The sequence below is a fragment of the Aphis gossypii genome, chromosome 2 (assembly GCF_020184175.1).
Source record: "Aphis gossypii isolate Hap1 chromosome 2, ASM2018417v2, whole genome shotgun sequence".
Classification (NCBI taxonomy): domain Eukaryota; kingdom Metazoa; phylum Arthropoda; class Insecta; order Hemiptera; family Aphididae; genus Aphis; species Aphis gossypii.
Genome location: NC_065531.1, coordinates 29886358 through 29912758, shown reverse-complemented (window position 1 = coordinate 29912758; position 26401 = coordinate 29886358). Strand labels below are relative to the sequence as shown.

The following is a 26401-nucleotide window of genomic DNA, read 5'->3' as shown; positions in this document are numbered from 1 at the left end:
ATAAACACAATATAGTAGTATAATATGAAAACGGATCGTTTGTACGTGAACTTAGTACGTGTAATGAACTTACGTGTATTATAAATGTGTATTGTCAGAAAATATAAATAAAGTTAAAAAACAAAAATTTATGGAACGCTTTTTATTGAATTGATTATTACTAGTAATAGTTACAATATTGATGAAAAAACAAAAAAAAAAATGATTATATTTTTATTTATTATTAATTTATCATTATATTTATACACGATTTATTAGAATAATGACACTCGAAATGCACTATCTGTCTGATTTCCTCCACTTATATCTATTTGTTTTACAAAGCTGCGTACCAACCTACAAGTGCATTGATTGTCCATTATCAATACAGTAGGTAAAAAGTAAATAATAATTATTATTATCAAAATCGTTTTACATATTCAGTATAATATAATAAAACTATAAACAATAAAAAAATGTATAAAATATATATATTTTTTTTTTCATCAAACGTTGTACGAAATAATATTGCACAAAACAAAATTCGTTTGTATTCGTGATTGAATTTGCCAGGACAAGACCAAATTACCCGTCATGTATAATATATTTATCATAATATTGTATTCGTATTGTAGGCCGTTATAATATCATTATTCATTATGTACTTGTAGGGCCGCCGCGGGTAACGCGCGACGGGTTTAATAAGGCGGTATAATATCGTGTAATACGTGTATTTATAGATACGCGCTAAGAGAAAAATTTGAAAACGAAATGAAATAATAATAATAATAATAATAATAATAAATCAGATTATATGAAACGGAATTAAAAGAGCGGTCCGTGAAGAGGGAGTAAAATACAAGAAACAATTGAATGGGACCCGCCGATCTGGACTGGAATGCAGTTTGCTATAGTGCCCGGAGGACGTCGCCCGCGGCGGCCGGGGGGAGGTCTATCGCTGGAATGCGGCGGCCCGCGTGTCGTGCGAGTGTGCAGTATACCGAAATGAACGTTTATTCACCGTCATTCGTCAACCGGGGTGAAAATATATTATTTTTATGTATACATACGCTGTCGGGATTTATAGGATATTGTGTGTTATTATATTATTATTATTATTATTATTGTCTACAGGGAGCATCAAAATGTGAGACCGACTGACCGACGTGCGCGTCGTGTATGTATAGGTACGCCTGTACCTATGTATATATATATAGGTATATCTCGTGCGCATAATGCGTCTACCGGGCTAAACACATTATTGATAATAATAATATACTGTGCGTTATAATGTACCTATTATATTATTTACGACGAGTTTGCGGACAAACCGGACTGCTGCTGCAGCTGTGAGTCGCGAATCGTGATCCAGACACGTCATCAACGACCAGCAAGAATAGCGCAGTCGCCGCCGAGATCCCGAACGAGGAGAGTACTGAGCCATCTGATTCGTTTGATTACAGGTGGCTATTCCAGTGCCCAGTTTACTGAGTAAATTTAGACGATGAAAATAAAAAATTACATGGTTTAAGCTCGACTTTAAAGCGAACAAAACTTTACGACTAAAAGTCGAGGTAAAATATACCGTGAGGAATTTTACGATAAAAGTCATATTATCTACCGGTTTCATCATTGTCGAAGATTCGATTTATAATATTACAAGTTGACCGGAGCAGGATACCACAACTTTTGCGAAGTAATAGTGAATTGTGCTGTTTTACTCCATTCGTGTAAAGTTTAGATTCCATACTGCAAACAGTACTAACGCTTATAACTTAAAACCTATTTATTGTTTATCATTACGATACTTCAATGATTTTAGAAGGGAACGTAATCCGAATCTATTACAAAGATATTATGTTTTCAAAAATGATTACTTATATACAACATTGTAAAAGTATTTACAAAGATGAAATATCTACTTCAAATTTCAAACTACATGATCAATAATTTGTACACACACAATTTATCTTATAGTGATGTCGTGTAAATGGATCACTAAGTATGGTAGACAATACTTGGTGCATTTATATATTTTATATAGGATTTCGTAATATATTATATTTCAGGATTTTTCGACAGGCAAGCGCTTAACAGGTATTTCGCGGTTTATATTGTGTGTGTATTGAAAACACGATATGATGTATAATGTAACGCGAAAGATAAAAAAGGACACCCCCATCGTGTGCCATAATTATTTGTAGCCGGTTAATAATTTCGGCTTCGTTTCGTCTTTATACAACATAATAATATATATATACGCGTTTTTTGAAAAGACGTGAAAAAAATGGACGATCGACAATCGCCATACAACGCAATGTACGCGCGCAACCCCTTGCAGGCTGCGGCTCCTGCCACAGGTTGAGATGGTTATCGCCGCGTGGTATAGGTGATTATTAAATTATTTTTTTATATTCGTTTCGTTATTGGATAAACTATTTTATATACTCTGTCATTTCATAACACCATAGTGCGTGTGTATATAAGATATATGTGTGTACAATACACGTATGTAGGTACGATATACGGTGCGAGACGTTTCGGCCGAGGGCGGTTCACACGCCAAAACAATATTACTACATGTTCACCGTTTATAGGTGCGATTAAATACCGTTTTATTACTCTTCGATAACGTTATATTATATATAACATATTACATATTATTCCATATATAATATATATATATATATATAGAAGGCGAAATCGTTATGACAAATTATTAGAGTCGGATATAGATTATCAAGAAATTCTGATAGGTAAAATATGGGTATTGTTATTTAAATAAAGACTTATAATGAAAAACAATTACTATAAATTGTTTTTAAATATCGTATCGTTGTATAGTATAAGAAAATAAGATAAATTTTACAACGTTTTATAGTTTTATATATTTTTTTAAATTTATTATGAATTATGATTTACCTATAAATTACTTTATGAAAATAATTATGTATATATAAAAAAAAACTAAATATAAAATTAAAATGGTAAATTACTACTATTTCCTGTTATTATTTATGATTGTATGCTTAACTAACCATGACATCGATAATTGCATAGAACAAAATTTTAAAAAAGGTACTTAATTTGTCAAAAAACATAATTAAATGTATACAACGTTTGTAATTATTAATAAAATTAAGTTGATGTATTAATGTCGAAGGAGTTTCAAAAATTTCAATATACTTGGACATAATTTTTATGCTTCGGACTTCTAACTAATTATTGTTTATTCTAAGACTTACCATTTCTTGTTTGTGAAAGCCACAACTTATTATTTTTATAATATTTAGACCAAATTAATTTATATATCTCAGAATTATTGGTCAAAATAAATAAGTTTAAGTCCGAAATTCCGAAATTTACCTGCAGTAATTGGTAAATTCTTGACTTAACTAATTAATCTTAGGTTTTCCTGGTATTCATACTTTTATGTTATATAATACATGTATAATATAATCGGTGGCACAAATACTTTTTAGTAATTTAAAATATTTATTCACATCCCAGTAATAAAAATAATATAATTTGTAATACACCATATATTATAATATTGTTATATGTCTAATAATTTTAGGGTTGCTGACATAAAAGCTCAGAGTAAAATGTCGTACCTAATAATAATGTGCATAATTTGAATCGAAAATGTTTCAGAGCGAAGGAACGATAATAATGTCACAGCTTTTAGTGTATATTAGAAAATCTGATGAAATACTCGCCTATACTGTAATTAGGTTATTGTTATTTAATATAAATGTATAAAGGAAGATTCTAAAAATTAATCTTTTTTATATAAATAAATTGTAATTTAAACTATAGAAAGTGTCTTAAAATGTATACCCTTTTTATTTCATTATACTTGTATGAGTACAAAAAAGAAATACGTATAAGTTACAATATAATATAATCATATTTGTTTTACATTCTATATCAGAGAAATGTTTTTCAGGCTTATATAATACAAAAATTAAATTGAAAAAATGTAATAATATAACAATTTTTAGTTACTTATATGTTTTAATTTGAAAAAAAATTAAACTTTAATTTTTGAAAAATGTCAATCTAGTGATTTAAGTATTTAAAATTATCTATGAGTAAAAACATGAAAATAAATCACACATTTACTGAGAAGCCTAAGGGTTTAAAAATGTTCAAATGTTTCCGGTCACGGTACCAGTTTGGTTTAAGATGTTTGGGTGGGGTATTGGTAAGTTGTTTGAAGTTAAATTGCTGATGAGTTAGTAGGATTGGATTGAAGTTGTAAATGAAAGCGTATATATATATAAATAAAAGTATGACAGATTTATTAGTTGGACTGATTTTGCGGTCAGATTTTAGAGATTTATTTAAGATAAACCCGCAGCAAATTTCGGTAATATAGCGCAGGTGGATAATTTTATATTATTAAAGGTTTTAGCAAAAAACTTTAAAATAAGGATGATAATGGTTTGGATCGGTTAGTCAATTTTTATACAGTCCACTATACTGATGTATATAACCATGTTTTATAAAACATTATTACTATTTATTACGCATTCAAATCGTTGTAACCCTATACTTCCAGAAAATTAGACAGCAATATTTGAGGTTAGGCATCCAAGCATAATAAAGTAGGAGAGTTGTATTAAAATTGAAGTTTAAAGGACAATGTGAAATTTGCAGTTCAGCTTCTTACGTTTATCTTTAAGATGAAAGAACCAAAATGAGACGTCTGTCTAGTATAGGTGAAATCAATAACGTTGAATTATAAAAAAAAAGTGTGACAAAATATTTCTTAATTGCACAGATATATCTACCAGAAATTTAAGTAAAATTAAATATCAATAGTGTTGAATTTAAATTAACCACACATTTCTAAATTTTAATAATAAGTGCGCTAATAAAACTTAACTATAATTACACAGTACACATCATATAATATACCAACTATAATAGACACCTTGACACATAAAAGCGTATCTAATCGATGTCATCAGGCGCAAATATTGATCTACTACGAAAAAATAATGAAAATGCACATATTAATTAAAGTGTAATGAACACAAATTTTCGATTAAATAAAAACAGACGGTTGTCGGTCTCTTCCCCAGAGTACCGTGTATTTACACATAGTAATTTTAAATTATAAAAAGATACCTTGAAATCCCACCAAAGAGTGAAATAACCGCTTTATAATAAATTCATTCATGCGCAGTCTTATATAGTGATTTCAGTGACGTTTTTCGCTTATAGTATAATGTAGACGTAATATTATTATTATTATAATAATAATAATAGTAAAATATACCCCTAAAGATTTCTTTTTATTTTTATGACCAGCCGCCTCCTCATATACATAAGCCATAACATATTATTATATATATAAATAACACACCAGCGGGGGCGCGTGTCGTCCCTAGAGCACATTTTGTGTGTATTTTTTTTCCTCTTATTTTTCTTATTTTATTTTGTTTTTCTGTTTACCTTGCAAGTGATGGGCGGTGGAATTGAGCAGGTCATAAACGTAGCCCGCCTGCACGGCCAGGTGTCTCTTGTATTCGCTGTCCACCATGTCTATCAACCGAGCCTCGGTGGCGGCGTTGCAACAGCTCTTCTTCGACTGACACACTTTCAGATTGTCTCCTGCAAACACGAGAAAACGATAAATTATTTCCAGAATAAGACGTATTCATCGAACGGCACATATAACCAAAGAAATCGGTAATAAAACGTCATGCGTACATAAATATAATATACGATACGCATATATATTGTGTAAGTGTGTATTTTTCTGTCGGAACCTTCCTGTCACGATGAAGATCCCGTTGTCGGCAATAATAATTCATTGTAATCAACATGTCCGAACTATATCGTTATTATTATTATTATATAGTGAACCATATACACCGCACCGTGGCCGGTCGCCAAAACACAATTTTAAAAGCCTCGCTACAGTATCTTAGGATGCCGGGGACAGCAGCTGCAGTTTGTATATTATTGTTGTTGTTTTTATATTTATACATTTTATTTTAACCTCAATCGACCGCAGCGTTCCAAATTTAACTAAGGGATACCACTGGTCGTTGACGATCTCCGAAATATTTTAGCAATTTATTTTATTTTCTTGTTATCTTATAGCGCCTAATATTTACCTCTGTATATTGAACTGGAGCCTAATATTAATAAATAAATGCAAGAACAATCTGAACAACCCAATATCAATACTAATAAATACTTATATAAATATTTTAAGTACTAAAGTACCTATAGTATTATGCAACATAATAATTATATTGCCTAAGTATTATGCTAGCCTTAAATTCTAATCATATACACTCTTACCTATATCTAAATATATATATATAAATGTATAATGTACAATACATTCTGAAACTAAGATACTAATGAATCAATTCGTTAAAATTGAATTCATTTTAATCAACGGATAAAACTGCATTAAAAATTTAAAAAGATTTAACAACAAATTAAATGTTACAAGATTGTAACGTTATCTGTAACTGTTCCGTTTTATTTTAAGTTCTTGGATAAAATCCCATTAAAATAATTAATTTTCTAAATTCGTGTTTAAGTAAGATCCCTCTGACCCACTGCTTTCTGAAATAAATATCAATCTAAATCCCTACAAAAACACCAAACGAATTAAGTAATTGGGCTACAAGCCAAAGGTGAACTGGAACTGTACACAACTAATAGCAATATTTACTTAACACGCTTAAGTTTAATGATATGATGATGAGCGGTTTCCTTGAAATAACATTGGTAACATTATACTGTCATTCGTATTTATTTTCATATGAACTAACCAAAATACAAATCAAACAAACTACTAACCGAAATTTCAAATGTGGTTGTGCATTCGTTTATATATAGGTACCTATATTCTCAATTTACTATATGATAGTTGTATCGAGTTAAAATGTATTACTCTGTTCATTAACAAGTATTGTTATTAATATTTTGAACAGGTATTCAGTATTATTTATTTATATAACAATCTATTGAAGTTTATCGAAACGATTATTTGTTCAGCACAGGCAACCGTTCGTTTATATTTGGGAAGTACGTATGGCGAATACAATAAAACTATGCAATATACGCTGATAGTATTAAAAAAATATATATATTCACGTAGATTCATAATACATGAACAATTTTCATTTCAACTTTATCTATCTAAAATTTACATAAGTATTGAGTTTCGACTTCCGATGAGTGAACACGAATAATACTCGTATATTTTTATTTTTTTCTAGAATTTTTAAATAATTTTAGTTATTTTTTATAGCCAATATACATCATACATATAGTTTTCTACTTGACATATTACGTGGGTACCTCTAACACTTATATAATAATAATATACGCTATCATTAGTTGTTTTTACGTTTTACCGTGATTTATCAAGTGTCACGCCACTCGCCAACGATATAAATTGTTTTTGCACCTCGGACAATTTCCTTTATCAATTTATTATACGGTACAGCATTATTATATGCAAACGGTGAGTTACGATTTATATTTGTGTTTCCGTTTGATCGCGACGAACGTTCCAATTAAAATGTTCAAGGCGAGATGCAAAAAAATAAAAAATTAGTAAAGCCATAAAAATATTATAAGCCATTGTTCGATGTATTATAGCAGTGTGCAATGACACCAGAATAAAAGGCGAGCTGCAGTCGTTATCACGTCTTCGTCGGACATTAATATTCAATATGCTCAAGATTTATTATATAGGCGCATGTATAAATATATACTGATACCAAATATGTATTTAAATCGGCTCACATGAATACTTAAATAGTACACCGACGATATTGACGTATTGACAAGGGCGCGTAGACAAGAATATCAAAACGTCGAAAATTTGAAACGAAAAAAAAATTGTACACGCATGTTTGCTGGCAGGACGTGCACAGCAGTGTCGTCCTTTTAATATTTAATGCCATATATTATTATAATACTGCACGCGGTATCACACCATATACAGCCCTAAGTCGAAACGGATTAAACTATCGCGACGACTTATTACCCAGCGGAGTGTATGATATATAAATACAAATGCGCACAGCACCCATAAGTAATAATTTATATTATATATTGTTATATTTGCGTTTATCTTTTAATCCGTCCCGTCTTATTGTGTATATTATAATATGTTGAAGTAAAGTTACCGCGAAAATGCGATAGATCAATATATAATATTCGTGTACATAATATACGTTTCGGTCGTCTTTCACGGGTCGTTATATACAACAACACAATATAATAACGTACACACAATATATTATATGTGCGGCTTTTAATTTTCAAACGAGAAAAGGAGAGAGAGAAAGAAAAAAAACAATCGGTACCGAAATTTCGGGCACGAGTGAGCGTTGCCGAGAAACCCGACACCCGCCCCACAGTTGAGATGAATTATTATGTCCACGGATTTTACGGTTTGCCTGCTTGCGGGTGTGGGTGTGTGTGGGTGTGTGTGTGTGTGTGTGTGTGTGTGTGTGTGTGAGCGTATGTGTTGTAGGGCATCCTCTCTGCAGTGTTTGTAGTATGTGTGTGCGCCATCGCCGCACAGGGGATGATAGAGAGGACACCCGTGTATGCGTTATTATCGGTCCCTTTAGGGGCAAAAAGAAAATAATAATAACTTGGCGACAATTGTGAGTGAGCCGCACGCATATAAATCTTAATGTCTTCCGTATACAAAAGACAGATTTTTTTTTCTCTCTCTCAATAGGAACCCGCACCCCGAGGGTTGTGCGTTGTATTGGAATGTTTGTGTATTCAGAGGAAATCGAGGTTAATTTTTTTTTTTTTTACAAACATTCTTCTTTTCCTCCGAAAAGGTACCTGCGATGGGCCTTTAGCGCCATAAAACGCTAACAATGGCACACAAACGACACGATAGAGAAAAAATATAACGAAGGACACGTCGTCACCGTTCCGTGTAAATCAGAAATACTTTTTATAGTAAAGATAGGCTGAAATAGGCGCTAGGCAGAAAGGTACGCACACACAACGGGATTTAGAGAACCATTTTTTTTTTTCAAAATCTTTATATTATTTTCTGACGGAAGTAATAGTTTTTTTTTCACGCACTCCAGCTGTATTATTGTAAAATATTATATAATCGTATTAAAGATTGTATACGAGTAAACGGATTTGAAAAAAAAAATGTTTTCATCTTCATAAACCGCGATTGTAACAATTTTTTTTTTTAAAACGATAACCGTCACCGCGTTACATTGAACTCGTTATAAATTCACGAGGAAGTAGTCCTTCACACGGTTATTGTAATATACGAAATACGATACACCGATTTCGGAAGCCGATGCAATCATATTGTTAAACGGCACGTACTGCACACATATGCATAGGTGGCTACTTGTAAACCCGTCATTTTCGGTTCAGTCGCAATGTTGACCTTATTTTAATAATAATAAACGCTTTTCAACTCGTTTCCTTTCAAACGTTCAGTCAGAACATTAAACACACACTTTCTGTTCCGTACAAGTTTCTCTTATAATATATACACTGCGAAAGGTATTTTCCCAATTGAATGCACCACAATAGACACGCGTGTTACACTTTTCGATTTTCAAATCAATAGAACAAAGTCCAGACATCGATATTATTATTATTATTTTTAATAATAATAGATGCCGAGAGTAAAGATAATTATCGACGCGATTCGAAAAAAAAAATATAAACATTAGCTTTAACTTTGTCTCTGCTTATAATTTATTTCTATTAAAATATAATATAATAGCCAAATATAATAATAATAATGTATTTGTGTATATTATTATACATTAGTTTTATGAATATTTATCATGTTAAGGAAACGCGTTTCGCTATAAAAAATGATGATAAAATATTCAAAATACTATTATATGATATTGTTTTTACTATAAATCATCATTATTCTGTGATATGAATACGTACTAACGTTTATAATTGGTAAAATTATAACAAGAATATTCTATTATTTACTTATTATAAAACATATTTTATTGTTCTATATTATGAACGTGTTAAGTTATTAAAATATATATCATGTACCTACTACCTACCTATAATATACCTAAACGTTGTTATTATCTTCAAAATAATTATTATTAATTATTATACTAATATGTTGCTTGCATCAAGTCCAAAATTACATTTCGTAATAACTCCATTAATATATACTTAACATTTAACTAAACGCGATGACTGCAAGCCTGTCCGTTTGGGGATTTTATGTGTTTTTTTTTTTTTAATAATATCGTTACGGGCTGCGTGTGTAATGACCGTAATCAGGAAAATACATTTTTTATTTATATTTTTTTTTTATCTTGATTAATGTCTGAGCATTATTATTATTATTATATTATTATTATTATTCCGCCAGCCATGTGCCTATGTGTACAGTATAAACGTTCCACTGCCAGCACAGGAGTCGGAAGTAAAATCAATTCGAGCTGGTTCGTTAGCAAGTGTGCACACGACTATACTCTGTAAATAGATATATATTCTGTAATATATACATTCCACAACAGTTCCTGTAAAAATTTTGGATTAGATATAGGCACTTCTATAACACAATACATTTTATCCACTTTTCAAACTTGGCGACAGTAAATGGTACATTTAATTATGTATTGTTTAACAACAATATTTATTTTTTATTATTCATAGGCAAATCTCCGCAGTGTAATTTCGACGATAACTATTGTTATATCTAAACAAATTATAAATTTAAATAATTAAAATAGAAAAAAAATCGTTGGCAAACGAGTATTATTAATAAGCCACAAACAAACATTCTTCAACGACGCGTAAAAGTGTTTTATTTATAAATACCTAGGTTAAGCATGATGTATCCAGGATTTCTCCAAAGAAGAGGATGGTACGATTATTAATGAGCAAAATTCGTAGTCGTATATCATAAATAAAGATTTTATGAATCAGTATTTTCTTGTGTTATATTTTATCTATTTTTTACATGTATTATAATAATGCGTTATTGTAGTTTGTAAATAAAAATTGTAGTATTTTTTATTATTTAATCTCATTAAATAAAAACTTTTTACAAATAACAAGTCACTCACTATTAAATAATATTTTATTTTCCCATCTATTTATTTCTTCAATCCTAAATCTATCAATGACATTTTTGTTCAAGTATCCTTATGAGTAATGAATAACAACCCATCCGCTATGGTTAACCTTTATTCTCTCGTTCCGGCTCACGCCGACTTCTAAGTAATCAAAAAAAACTCATTTCCACCGCTACTGCAGCAAACAAAATGTATAGAAAAACGGAAAAGAAATAATAAGAATTTAAAGTACACCGAACTATGAAGATACCTCTACCTATATACTGTATAACATTTGGAGTCAAACTTGTCTTAAAATGAAATTGTATAGAAAAAAGTTAAGATATTATCGGACACGAATTTATTTCCAAACGTGGATTTATTTCACTCTTGAGACGAAAACACGAAAGAACAATAATATGATTCGCTAAATAAACGTATATACTGTCAACAATATAATAGTGAAGGCGATCTCATTCTTCAAGCGTTCTAATTTTTATAATCTCAATACGCATGTTTTAAAATAAGCTATAGAAACTAAACTTAAAATACGATTTTTCAATTATTAATAATATAAATTTTTTGTTGAAACTATTTGACTTCCAAACAAATTCAATTTATTGAATTTATTGAATTTTGATCAGTTATTCAGTAGTCACTTCGATTTTTATAATTTATATTTGTATATAACATGACGTTATACACATAACAGTCAGCGGCTGTTCACAGATGCTCATAGAAAAACGAGGAATTATTTTCCAGTAAAAATATTGACTATAATATTACTAAGGAATATTCCATAGTATACTGTTAGTAGTTTTCTAATTTTCTATATATACGTTTTGGATAGCAGTATTTATAAAGAAAATACCGTTACGACTATTTCTAATTTGTTTTTAGCTAGAAAAAATAATTACGAGCGAGTTAAGCAGCTTCCCGAGCTCTCCCATATATCACCGACGAGTTTAACCGATGGAAACTTAAAGACGCGAAACACGAAACTGCGAAAAATCGGGAAAATCCCGTTATTTTTTCTCTTACCGCGTCGACCACCGGCGGAGCGGCATCGTACTCGTAACGGATATTTTAATTTTTACCCTTAACCGCCGTGAGGGTGGAGGGTAGGGCGGCGGCGGCGGTTATGCTCCGTCCGTTTTCCCGGAGTCGAGTATCATCGCGTCCAAATCGCATTAAACGTTACGTAGGGCCGGACGCGGCCACAACGAACCGCGAGCGTAATCGGCAATCAAATCTAGGGCGACCGCGCGGCACAGGCGCCGGGCAGGCGAGGCGTCGGCGGCGGGGATCTGGTGCCGCCGCGGCGACTGCAAAATCGATTCCGATATTACTCTCCTCTTCTTTTGTACACACGAAAACCCGCTGCCGCCGCCGCCGCCGCCGTCGCCGCGCGATTCTAGGTCAACATACATATCAGTGTGTCGCGCCGGCTGATGCTGTGTGTCGGAGGCTGCGGTGGCGGCGGCGGCGGCGGCGAACCGCCATAAGCCATTAGCTCGTGATGGCGGTAATACGCGCCCGTCACGGCGATGGAGAGGTGATGGTTTTGGAGTCGATCCGGCGCGATTGTTCGGTTGACCGGTCGTGAACGGTTCTATAGGGTTTGGTGGAGGGTATAATGGGTGGTTTAGTGCGCGCGATGAGGGGTGGCGCAAATAGAGGTAAAATTATGACTTGATGGACTTTTCCGTTTTTTTTTTCACCATACTAAGCACTATACGTATATGTGTGATTGCTGCGCAAATCGCTTCACGTGTTGAAGATGAGATGGCTTATGATGGTGAACATTTTTAAATATTTAAATCGTGTGTGTCTATCGTGTCGTTGTTGAAGCTACCTCTGTACCCTCTTCCCGACACGATAGATGATATCCGAACACTGCGACGCATCCAAATTGCGAGAGTCGGATAAAAATTAAAAATTATAGAAACCGAACGGCAGCACGCGAGATTTATTTCTGTTGCGTCCGATTTGCGTGCGGCGTCAATGATAATAGTGATCGCTTACATAACAAGGTCATTTGTTTTAATTGCTCAATCGTATGACATATTATTATGTCTTGATGAATTCATGAATCAAAAATGAATACGACTAGAAGTCATGGAGAAACAATCTATTGAAAAAAAAATTGACATAATATAAATAATCTAATGCTATATTAGATTGACGAATCGGTCAATAAGGTAACACAAACAGTATTTTTTATTCAAAATTGAATTCATTTTGAAAAATTATCTTCGTCTATCACTTTAAATAAGTTGTTATTTTAAAAAAATGAACTTTTAAAAAAAGTTTAAATTTTATACATATATATTTTTACGTAGCATATAATGTTATTTCTATTTTACACATTTTTATGTCTACTGTTTACATGCCATAATTTTAATCAGATATTAATACTATTATACTATCAAACTTAATATTACAATAAACTATACAACCACCCAATAAAAAACTCGCACGCAACTCAACACAAATTTGAATTTGCAGTACCGCGTGCGATCATATTCAAACAGGCGATTCTCGATTTGCGGACTGCAGTCCACGGTCGAAGCGCGAGTATATGCAATTATAATATTCGCAGTGTTTTGATGTTTTGAATTTTAATTTGTTACCACCACAGACACCAACCATTGATCAGTTATTATATCGATTGAGTTAAAACCAGTCATTATATATTTTTATGTAACGACAATGGGTGCATTTTTCTCAGACGATACATTTAATGATATCGTCTTGACGTTGTATTTTTCATAAAATACGTAATAATATTACGAAGTAGTAGTAGCACACCCATTAACTATAGACGACAATTAGACAATTGTTTATTATTGTGGTTGTTAAAAAACAATTAACATTGTCGAGTAGAAGATACTCTCATAATATTACTAACCAGAAACGTGCCCTGAAAACTGTCTACCGATAATTATTAATTCTACCTTCTTACATAGAAAAACATTGAGCATGGTCGTGGAAATAAATATTTGACTTGAAATATGTATATTTATAGTATATTTATTGTAGTTCATAGATCAACCTTTTTTTATAAAACAAATAATTGTTTTATTTTCTAGTTTCATTCTGTTCGTTTTATCGTCAGTAAATATTTTACGTACTTTAAATATAACTGTACTTAATTAAAATTAAAGTCCCGGCAAATGATATCTATAGATATTAATACGAAAACCATGCAATGCATAATAATATATTATTATGTATTATTATATAACCTACGGGCTACGACCGTAGTACAGATGGCAATGATAATGAAACGAAAATAAAAAAAATAAGTAGTTAGATACATCTGAATTGCAAATAATATAATATGGTATACAGCAATGTAATATTATTATATAAAATGGACATAATAATTATAATCATATAATATAATAATATAATTATCATAATTTATCGATTGGTTTATAAAGACATTGTAACATTTATATTTTATACATGTACATCATGAATATACGTTAATACATTACATACTAATACTAATATTGTCGTTTTCGATATTATTGCATATTATAATGACGAAGAAATACGTCCATATATTAAAAGTAATATCAAAAATCGATTTAAAATTTGTTTCTTACACGAGTGAGCATCGAATTCTGTACTTATTCAATTAAAAAAAAAAAAAACACTAAGGAAAAATCTGCTAGGATCGCGTGTTCAATCTTAATGTTGAACCTTTAGGATTATTAGTTATTATACTTATTATCTATTTAACAGACAATATTGAAAGCATTGTAACTGCAGTCGTTTCAAACACGTTTTCACCACTTAGTGTTTTCAAAGATAATTTACCTTAATTTATAGCCGTAGGCATTTTATTCTTCAAAAAAAAAAAGCTAATCTGGATTATTTTCTATCAATTTTCCTTCGTTATTGAAATGATAAATTGTTGCTTACATATTGATTTGAGTTACTAAATACTTATAATTTTCTAATCAAGAGTATTGTTCTATCAATTATTATGTAATATGTTTATTATAATATTAACATCGGAATATCGGATATTATGAAATAAATTAAAATTAAAATTTATCGTGTAATAACTTCAGTTACTGTAAAATATACATTTTTACAATAATTTAAAATTTTATTATGCTAAATTAATAATAAAATATACTACACAAATCATTGTCAGTTTTTTAATTTCCTATACATTATTAATGTAGAAGCGTAATATGATGTTAGAATACAAATTAAATAATTTGAGTGTAATTTTCTTATATCTATAGAAGAAATTGGATGGTATACTTTTCTTTCTTATTTATTTGGAGGAAAAATGAATAGTTGAGGAAAACGGTATCTCATTTTTAGATGGTACTGGTCTCATACCGATTTTATCGTTACCCATATTCTAGACTGTAATCGTTATATAAATTTCACAGTTTACACTTACTGAAGTGTGTAAATACTATATATATAACATTAGATATACTTCTAAGTTATAACAGTTATAATATATGGAGCACTCTGCAGCGATTGTATAAATGTAATATTTTTCCAATTCATAATATGATTATGGGTACAAACAGAATACGAATCAATGACAAAAAAAAAACATGAATAGACTAAATAATAAATACCTACTACGCAAATAACGGTAGAAAAAAGTGATTGTGTATTTCAATGATATATTTATACATATAATTATAGTTTAGAATAATTAAGATTCAAAAATAAAACTACATTTTTTTTATTCCTTTGAACTCTTACAGAAATAGGTTTTTCTTTTCTTTTTTTTTTAAGTCAAACGAAATTTAACCTTGCGAAAAATGATTCAAATGCCACTTGAATACTGAAAATGTACAATACTTTGTACATTTATAAAATATAAACGTAACTACCGAACCGAACGCAAATAAATTAACGTTTCTAACGAGAACACAATTAATTTGGGTGAGTGGCCCTTTTTTCTGACGGCCGAAACACACGATGTGCACATCGTTTTTGAGAGAATATGTAATATATTATTAGCATTTATTGTTATAATTATTTTACTATCATATTTTAGCTGACGTTTAAACCTCATATGACGTCATAAAATAATATATTACACCAGTCACGTGTACGGCGTGTACCAATTGTTTGAGTGTTCTGTCACTGATCACGATCGTATAAATGACGATCAACTTGTTCTGAAACGTTCAGTTAGAATTGTTAAGCTTGTTTTATTTTTAAAAAATATTTAAAGTTTTGTTTTATGTTTCAATGAAAAGATAGGTACGTGATTATGAAATATTAATATATTATTGTTCATATCGTTATTTAACAAAATGAATTAATAATTGCATATTATATTTTCGGTGCAATACGCTGCGTATCATTATTTAGTTATTAGTATACCATCTCTAATCGTTTTAGTGCTTCCGAAGATTTATTTTAACCAAAAAACATCTTTTAATATAACGTATGTATAGATGAGTTAAAATAATAAAGATAAGTTAATTTTTAACTTTTTTGCAATTGATATTTTTTAAACTAAACTTTTCACTTAATTGATTTTTATTTAATAATAGGTATAATAATAATAACATTATTTTTAATCAAATCCAAGTTACGTCAATTATTTTCAAGTAACAAAGTATAAATATATTAAAATGGTTAATAATGATTGATGTTTTTTCCTAAAAGGAAATTTAATTTTTAATTTTTGTTGCAATTTGCTAGAATTTTTTGATTAAAACCATACGCCATTTATTTAATCTATCAATATTGATTATTTACATTAAAAAAAACTCAAGTGTTGGTTTTAATGTGCGTATAGCTAGTAGACTATAACTTTCAACTTTATTAAATTTTGTCTATCAATTCAATTAACAGATATTATTAACTTAATCAGACTTGAGCAAATATAAACCATGTAATTCACGTTTATTCTGATCCAACGTTGGATGTTTAACGCAATACCTAATACGTACATTTTATATCGATGAATAATATAACACTAAGCTTTAACCTACATTTCGATTTGTATGAATATTATGACACAGATTTTTATCTATTACAATATAAATACGCGTATTCAGTAAATATATATTATTATTATTATTGTTATGTATCATATCATTACAGGAACAAATCTGGTAATAAATTGTGGATGTTATATTATATTACTATAGTAGGTTACTATTTATGACCTTTAGACAATGATAATACAAAGGTCGAATTTTCGAGGAAAAAATCTTTGCTTATAACAATATATCTCGCGTACACCAATAATTTAGAAGCCGTATGTATATATACTGTTCAAATAATGTTATTTTAGAGAACCACCTCAACAGTAGGTACTTAGCTCGCTGTACTATACGTATATATTATAACTTACAAGTCTCGATTTAAAACTCGGCGCTGCCGACACTCGGCGAACGACTCGACATTTTTTTCCTCTCTCGAGATATTCGCCACAAGAAATAAAAATAATATAATACAGCATATTATTATTATTATTATTATTATTGTATAATGCTGCAGCGCGCTAACCACGCATATAGTTCGGCGGATATGTCGTCGTATAACAATGCGCGACCTTTTGGCTACGACTTGCGCTGAACAACTTATACACAGCATCATTTGTATAATAAAATAACAGTTAAACATTATTATACGACTGCGGACGATATAGTACATCGTCTTGGCGCTAATGTTACAACGATCGATGAACGCGAGTTTTCGTTTGGAATTTCGGATCAAGAAATCGGCAAAAAATCGGCAAACTTAAGTACGTCTATTGGCATAACGACAACGAATGATTAAAAATAATGATGATAAAATAATACAACTATAATCAATGTAACGTGACGTATGATAGACACACAACCCGATGTGCACGATGTAATTTGTATTTTAATTATTTAAAAATGTATAATACGACATGTATCGTATATAGTAAGTACATAGGATTTAAAATGTTACAATTACTCCTTCATAGATGTTATTCACATAACAGAAATTTCCGTACACGATAAAAACACATTAAAAATAAAAACGGTTTAGATTGATTTCGAGTTCAAGTTATTTGGAGTGTTCGATATAAAATAATATTGTACGTTTGTACAATGTTATAAACGCTTTATACTTACTATAATAAAATATATTCGTGTTTCATTAATAATTCCACGATTTGAAATAAAAATTCACTAGTTTACAAACATCGATAATGTATACATCACAAGTGCGAAACATGGTTCGAGACGTGCAGAGAATTTATAAAGAACACCGTACATAATGTATGAATTAATAAAACCTTTTTTTCTAATACTTAATTCATGTGTAAATAATTTAAAAACATTTTCGTACAGAAGATGTGCTGTAAATTAGTATAATTTTTTTTAAATATTTTACCACCTCCCACTACGTCTTTCGATTAACTTTATTGTTATAAAAAATATTTCGTTTGAAAAAAATAACTTATAGTTTAATCAATCTGTTTATTATTAAGTACAGACTAACGGGGGTTTTTTTTTGCTTCAGACGTTCATAAATATATATCATTCCTATATGGTAAAAAAGCTGTTAACAAATATTAAAACTAATACACACGCGTACAATAATGACAATAACGTTACTTTTAATACAAAAAAAAAATATAATAAATGTACCCGTACACATAATATCATTATATTATATTCTAAAAGTATTGAAAACAATTGTACTAGCACTTATAGGTATTTATGTTTTTCTCTGTTATAAAATAACTAACACGTTTATAATGTATTCATGTTTTTCAATAACAAATACCTAGCAAGAAGACACATCAAACTATTATACTTTAATATTATCTTATGATACACAAACACGTGTAGATCGTTTAAATAAATTGCTTATTTGTCATAATATTGTAAAATATACATTCTTCGGTACATTTGATATTTTTTTTTCAGTGCGAAAAGAACCTCAAGTTTCAAGTTTTAAAAAATGCTACCGTTGATTATGTAAAAGGAGTTAAATTATATGCAAAGACATTGAATATATATATAAAAAAAAAAAAACATCAAAATGTTTTTATTTGTTTTTTAACGTTCTTATAAAATAATTTAATGAGACGCAAAGCCGCAATGGTTTTGTATGTATAGGTTCTGACTTCTCATTGGCCACGAAATCGGATCACTTTTTTCGCTCGGGCAAATTTTAAAACAAATGTTCGTTTATAATATATAATATACCGTAGCAGTCATGTCAAGCGAAACGTGCAAATAAATGTTTCTCGAATCTTGAATTTTATTTATTTATTTAATAAGATTTTGATTCTCCCTCTCTTTAAATAAATTTCAAATACGGTACGTGTAGAAAAGCGTTCAATAAATTTCGGTCTCACTACGATTCTGTGTAAACATTGCTTGCATTAACCCTCGAGGGTTTGAAGTAAAAAATCCGTCTCTAACACATAAATCAAATTTTTTCACACGTTATCATATATTTCCATTGAACCCTTATGCGTCTTATTTCAGGTGCAGGCTATATAATATGGAACGGTCTTTTATATGTGAGAAAATATAATAATTAAAGTATACTTTTTATTATTGTTATCATTTGCAAGCGTTTTTACATTTTTTTATAATACACCTATATATTTAGTTGTTTGGTATATATGGGCACCGATAATAATGTGCAAATGGTTTGGGGGTGGGTTTTCGTGAAAACTATCAACGTCAAAAGTATATGACGTTTTGAAAATAAATTTTAGTCGCTAACGGTATTTTAATGGTGTCTTAATACTGTGACATGATACAAATAATAAATGTTTTTACGCGTCTATTTGTCTTCATTTCGTGTACTCGCCAAAAGAATAGTGAAACGAAAGCGGGGTGGGAGGTACATATATAATATAAAATGCGTACACTCGAAACTGTTGAGCCAGAAAAGAATGATGGACCAACGATATCGATTTGGCACAGAAATGCATAATAAGCAAAACTTGTACGGAGATAATATATAATAGTCCTTCGCTAATGACTTGGTACACACAATGGAAAAGTTTTTCATAGATCCGAAGAATTAAAATGAAACATTTTTTTTTTCATTTTTGCGTTATTTAGTGTATACACCAAGTCACCAACCATTCCATTAATAATAAAAGCTGGCTCTCGACTGTGGTTGTTGTTTCTACTAAATTATTTCTATTGTGTAGTTAAATATTATAAATTATAGTATTATGGATTATCGGATAAAAGAATGATAATTTATATTAAATATAATATAATTCAAATAATTTATGTCTGAAACCCATCGCCACTATATTTTATAATGCAAGGACCTGTATTAGTAATAATATTGCTGTTTATATGTTTTTTTTTTTTTTATTCAATAGTTTCAACGTAAGTAAATGATTTTACAATTTTTTGTACACTATTGGTATAATATTATTATTATTATTATAGCGATGTCGTTGTACCGTAAATTGAAAAACTTGCAACAACGTAAATTGATTTTATAAATTGTTATACATTAAAACTTATGATAGATGTTGCAGATAAGTGGCACTACCGACTGATAATCGCTGTTAAGTTCTATACGTTTATACGCGATTCTATGGTGTAAAACCATTTAGAAAGTTTTTATAGACATTTTGCTATATGATATAATTTATCTAAAATAAAAATGTGCATACACAATAGATACATATAACTTTTGAAATTAATAGCAAACACATTACGACTAATGGACAATTTTTCATCTTATTGTTAAGCGCTAACGGCAGTTACGCAATTTAATACAATTATTAATATGATAATAATATAATATATGGGTCTTAATATGACGTTGGATTAAATACAAATAAAAACCTAACATAATAAATACGCAAATGATGTGTAACCCCGGTGAAAGCCGTTTGAATTACGAACGGTTTTCGTTATCTCAATATTATTTCAGCTTTTATACAGCCAATTGCGAACAAACAAACTGTTTTGATTTCTTAAGGATAAAAGTTATTTATCGCATAACGAGCTTAAGAAGCAATAATAATATAAACTGTTTATTTTTGTGCAAAGTCGTGAAAAAACGTTAATACAAATCGCTTTTAGTTGTATCTAATTAATATATAATATTGTTATTATAATAACAATATTATAATAATATGCAATAATATATTATTGAATAGATAATTAAATTATACAATGTTGCAATATAAAAAAAATTATATTCTTCTTATCTGACAAACCACAAACAGATATGATAATATTATGAAGTTAATTATAAATTAGTGTGTTGATAAATAATAAACCTATTATCTTATTACGTGTGTTTCAGTATTTTTAGCAATTAATCATTATCTAAATATATAATGATAATATCATAATAAAAAACGTGTTAAATAAATTGTCAGTTATATTTGTAGAAATTTAATTAAATTTATATATAAAAAAAAAAACAATAAATATAAAACTACACATTCGCACACTATGATATATCAGTCGCAATGGAGTTAATTGAACTGATGATATAAGACTAGACTATATGACACTCTGACACTTATTAAACTATTGTTCCACCCAAATATCATCACAATGATTAAGTTATGATTTTGTATATTAAGTTCATAGCAATCGAAAAAAGTTTTTTGTGTATGTGTGTATGTTTATAGAGGATATAAATCATAATCAATATAAAATAGAAATTAAAAGTACTGTCATATTATACAGTCAATAAAAATGTCTTCTCATAACATTTCGATAATGAAGATTTAAACTCCCTCCTCCCCCCCCCCCCACAAAAAAAAACCTTTTTTATACGACCATGTCTGATTTTCTATATAATAACATGCATTAATTCTATACTTTCAGAACTTATCGATATTAACTTATCCCATCTAAACAATGATAAAAGTATGCGGAAATATCAGTATACTCTAAAAATTTGCTGATAATTAAAATGGTTTCCGAGTAAACCAACACTCGGGTTAATGGATCCGCTTAGTTTTCGACGTCTAAAAATTCAAATCACCTGTCGTGAAAAAAATCTAAACAATAAAATAATCTATAAAAAATAGTGTATCTTATTACTTTATATATTTTGAACTGTATGTGCGTTATTGCCGAATTCGATCGAGAAACCAAAACATAATCGATAACCTAACCTAATGTTAGCTGGTTTTAGTTCAAGATATCTCTATAGTCAATAGTCATAGTATAGTATGTTATATGTATACATAGGTAGTGGACAAAAAAAATATGATTCTCGAAATCGTCTTCGGATGTCTCACGCTGCGTTGAAGACACCTATATTATATAGAAATAATAATGTTATAATATTATATTGTAGTGATTTCTGCATCATTTCCTTAGCCGGCGCCAAGTAAATGTTTACGAAACACTGGTTTTCATTCACGGAGTTTATACATGACATTGTACTAACTGCTGACTGGCCTTATGTTAGCGTATCTCACTTCGCTAAATTACCTTCGGTCGAGGAAATATATGGGTAATTAAATGAATAAATTTTTCAGCTTTAATAGACCAAACTAAGGAGCAAGTTTTGTTACACATAATGTTGGTAATTTGTACCAATTATTCGGTTGTCTAATGCATATCTGGTGCATTTTTTCAAACGTAGTAAAGTTTTTGAGAATTTAGTTTGAGCGTCTAGAATTCAAACCCATAAGACATCAGTCATCACCAGTATAAATCACACCTAGGTGGGCAATCTAATTTCAATGCGAATATCATGCAAATAGATCCCTCGGCGCCCGTTCAGGTTTTTTATTAGTACGTAAAATACTAGAAGAAAGTTTAAAAGACGTGTTTCAAATCTGAACTGGCAAAAAAAAAATACGAATTTCGAAATGGTTTTTGGACGTGTCACACGGCGCTAGTAAGTATATTTTATTGTGGCAATATTATGTTATAATACTAGATTTTAATGATTTCTTGATCATATATTTGTCCGAACAGGCGCCATGTAAACGTTTACGAAACACTGGTTTTCGTATGTGCAGTTTATACGTATATTATTGTCACGGAAACGGGTGGGCGACCGGGGTCATCGTTTCTGTTTAGACCCGCGGCTTAACGCACGCACGCACCCGAGATTTCACTTCACGCCAGATTTTACACATAATACGCGTTTTTATTCGACCGACATCGACGACAACAATATATATAATAATAATAATAATTTGATGCCCTTAAAGGCCTACCTGTCGTATGTTACCTGCTGCAACCAGTACAAATATATACAATGACAGACGGGATTCGAAATGTACCTATGTCTATAATAATATAATGTGTACCTGTGGCCTGCCTACATCCGTTTTCTACCCATAGGAGGCATTTTTTTTTCGCATACGACCAACCGTTTTCTTACTCCCACTCATTCGTTATCTCTTTCCCTTTCACACATGCTGTTGCAGGGTAGTCTGTGTATAGTGGTAATCGTCGTCGTAGTATACACAATGATACATAATATTATATATAGTGGAGACACGATAACGAATGCGATGACAACGAGCGTATTATTAGGCGTGTACACTGTACAGTATACCTGACATTTCACTACCTGTGTGTGTTGTGTTCGCCAAAAATGATCGATTTCGCATTAAACAAGAACATTGGGGGTCAATACTATATTTTTTTTTTTTTAGGGAAACCGTTTCGTTTATCGTCAATAGTCATTATTCTATAACACGATTATATCACTATATAGGTCGTATAGGAAAAGGCTCGGTATTAGCACATGTATCGGACGCGAAAAACATAATATTTTATACCTATGTATACTTATTACCTCTACCATTATATTATTATACAACAATACTGTTTAATTTCAGAAACCCGAGTTTGTGTTGTATTATAGGTAGGTATATCATATATATATAATATATATAGGTACTACGTATTATTATACGTATGAAATACACGTCCCTGACGGTGTAGTAAATACTTCTCCGTGTATAATATTGTAATATATAATTTTCGTATAAGTACAACGAAGATCTACTGCTTCTTGTACTATATTATTATTACACCGAAAACACCGTTTTGCTAAAACGCATCGATCGACTTTTATTTATACATGTATAATATATTATTATCCGTGTTGAATTATACGTAAGTACTATATATTATATGTTTTTATGTAAGCCAAAAGGCGGTTTTGGTTAAATTACAGACAACTCTCTTTATGCGAGCAACGGAAGATTGCACGTTTGGCGACGTAATGTATACGTTAGTAGTGCACATTTATTCTAATTGAATTGCTCCAACTTATATACGAAAAATGAATTTATATTTGAAATCAGTATTTTACTCTTAGTTATAGTAGTTTAACTACATAGTATTATAGTATTTCAAACAACAATGGGTGGATACACAGGGTTTTCATCGAACATCTAAAGTGACATCAAAGGTTGGTGGTATTTTTTCTAAAAATCTAATTAACTTATTAGAACGATGAAGTGGTGACTGGAAGTTTCAGGGTAGATACGCCTACAAGTTCTAAGTAACGCTACTGCAATTTCCCGCATATAAACGTTCGTAGTAATATATTACGCTGTTAATTGTTATACTATAATTACATTTACCTACTATTAATTACGGGTTGAGACATATTTGATTTGAATTATTAATAATTTTGCGAGTAAAACAAATCAGAGATAAACAAATAATAATTGAACATGGTATATAGTAGTATTATACATATGCATGATACTTTATAATTGTATAAAGAGGGATCAACGAAATCTCACGTACTCAGGTCATAAATACTTAGGCTAATAACATTATATATTCATCGTGGTACATGTTTATCGTGTGTTTTTATTAGCAACAAATTTGAATGCAACGATTGAAAATATAATTATCAAGAGACAAGCCAAGTAATATTAAAATGTTATAACCCGTTACTCAATTACAAATATTCATATGCACATATGCAATGTTTTCGCATTTTGCATAATAACAATTTTTTAAATCATACTATAAAGAAATTTCCGATATTATATTTCTAACCGGCTTAAAGCAAACGATAAAAAAAACATAAGTTTGTATTTTAACACGTTTTTGTTTGCAAGTTTCATTATAATTAGTTGTAAATACACATTTAATTAAATGTTTAAAGAAAATATGTAATCATATTATTTTATAGTTTTTACTCATCGCGACGACATATATATATTATATATGTATATTTTTTTTGTGTAATGTAGCCAATGCAAATATTGATTTTTGAACTGTTTGTTGGGAGAAATATAGCTCAATGTAATAGTTTTATTTTATTATGACATCAAAATGATTGTAGGATCATTCAAAATTTAATGTAAACTTATAAACTATATATAAACTAAGAAAATATTTTTTATGATATTTTATATAATATTTTTTTTTTTACGAACACTGGGTTTCCTCTAATTGGAGTATATATTGACAGATTGTACAGAAGGTAGGACATATCTTTGTACCACAGAGTTCATTATAAGATGTAAGGAATGACATACTTTGTGAATGGTTTTTTCTTTAACAAATTTTAAGTTTTCTGAAAGCACGTTTATTTGATGCAAAGTGAACCGGCAATGGAAAAATTAATCTGCTCATTTGATTTACAGATGGCAAATTTTTTTTTTTTTTAATATTCTGTATCCGAAAGGTTTGATTTAAATTTGATATATTTTATCAGGGCACTATAGTGATGTATTATTTCAGGTTCAACGGTTCAACTATAACTCCATCAAAATCACTGACTTTTGATTCTGAGAAATACAATTCCTAAAGGGAAAAGTTTAATACCATTTTAGAATACATATCCATGTACATTACAAATATATACGCACATGTGTTATTTAGTATGTACACTTTGTTTTTAAACATGCCTAGTCATTATATAATGTCAAATTATTTATACTCTGCACACGTAATACTCTGCATTAAGATATATTTATGTTTAATATTAATTATCCATGTATACGGCCACTGTATGCATATACTTAATATTAACTAAATAGTACGTATTATAATAGTGACTAAACATTTATAACGAATTAAACGTCTAAAATAAATAAAGTGTTTGTATTATGAGCAAGTGAACATATTATGCGTAACTATCCAATGTATATGGTTTATGGTGGATAATTTGTAAAAATATTGAATAGGTATTGGTTGCAAAAAAAAAAAAAGAATTATAATTATAAGAAAATAACTTTGTTATAAACCGACCATAACACAGTTATACTCGGCAATCGCCCATCGTGAAACACTATTATAGTACAATATATAATACAATATAATATATAAGTAAGTACTACCGATAATAGATCTGGGAAGTTTTTAAAAACTTTAAAATTGAAAGGCCGTAGATCTTCGGTCTCCGTATCTCTTAATAGT

The 26401-nt window shown here is 30.0% G+C and overlaps 1 protein-coding gene across 1 annotated transcript in view; it reads right to left on the bottom strand.

Annotated features, from left to right (window-relative positions):
- Positions 1–26401, bottom strand: part of LOC114127315 (division abnormally delayed protein) — an 80759-nt gene that overhangs the window by 32401 nt on the left and 21957 nt on the right. Inside the window, exon 2 of the mRNA XM_027991510.2 lies at positions 5443–5601. Coding sequence (XP_027847311.2) covers positions 5443–5601 — 159 coding nt within the window. The remainder of the gene's footprint in view (positions 1–5442; positions 5602–26401) is intronic.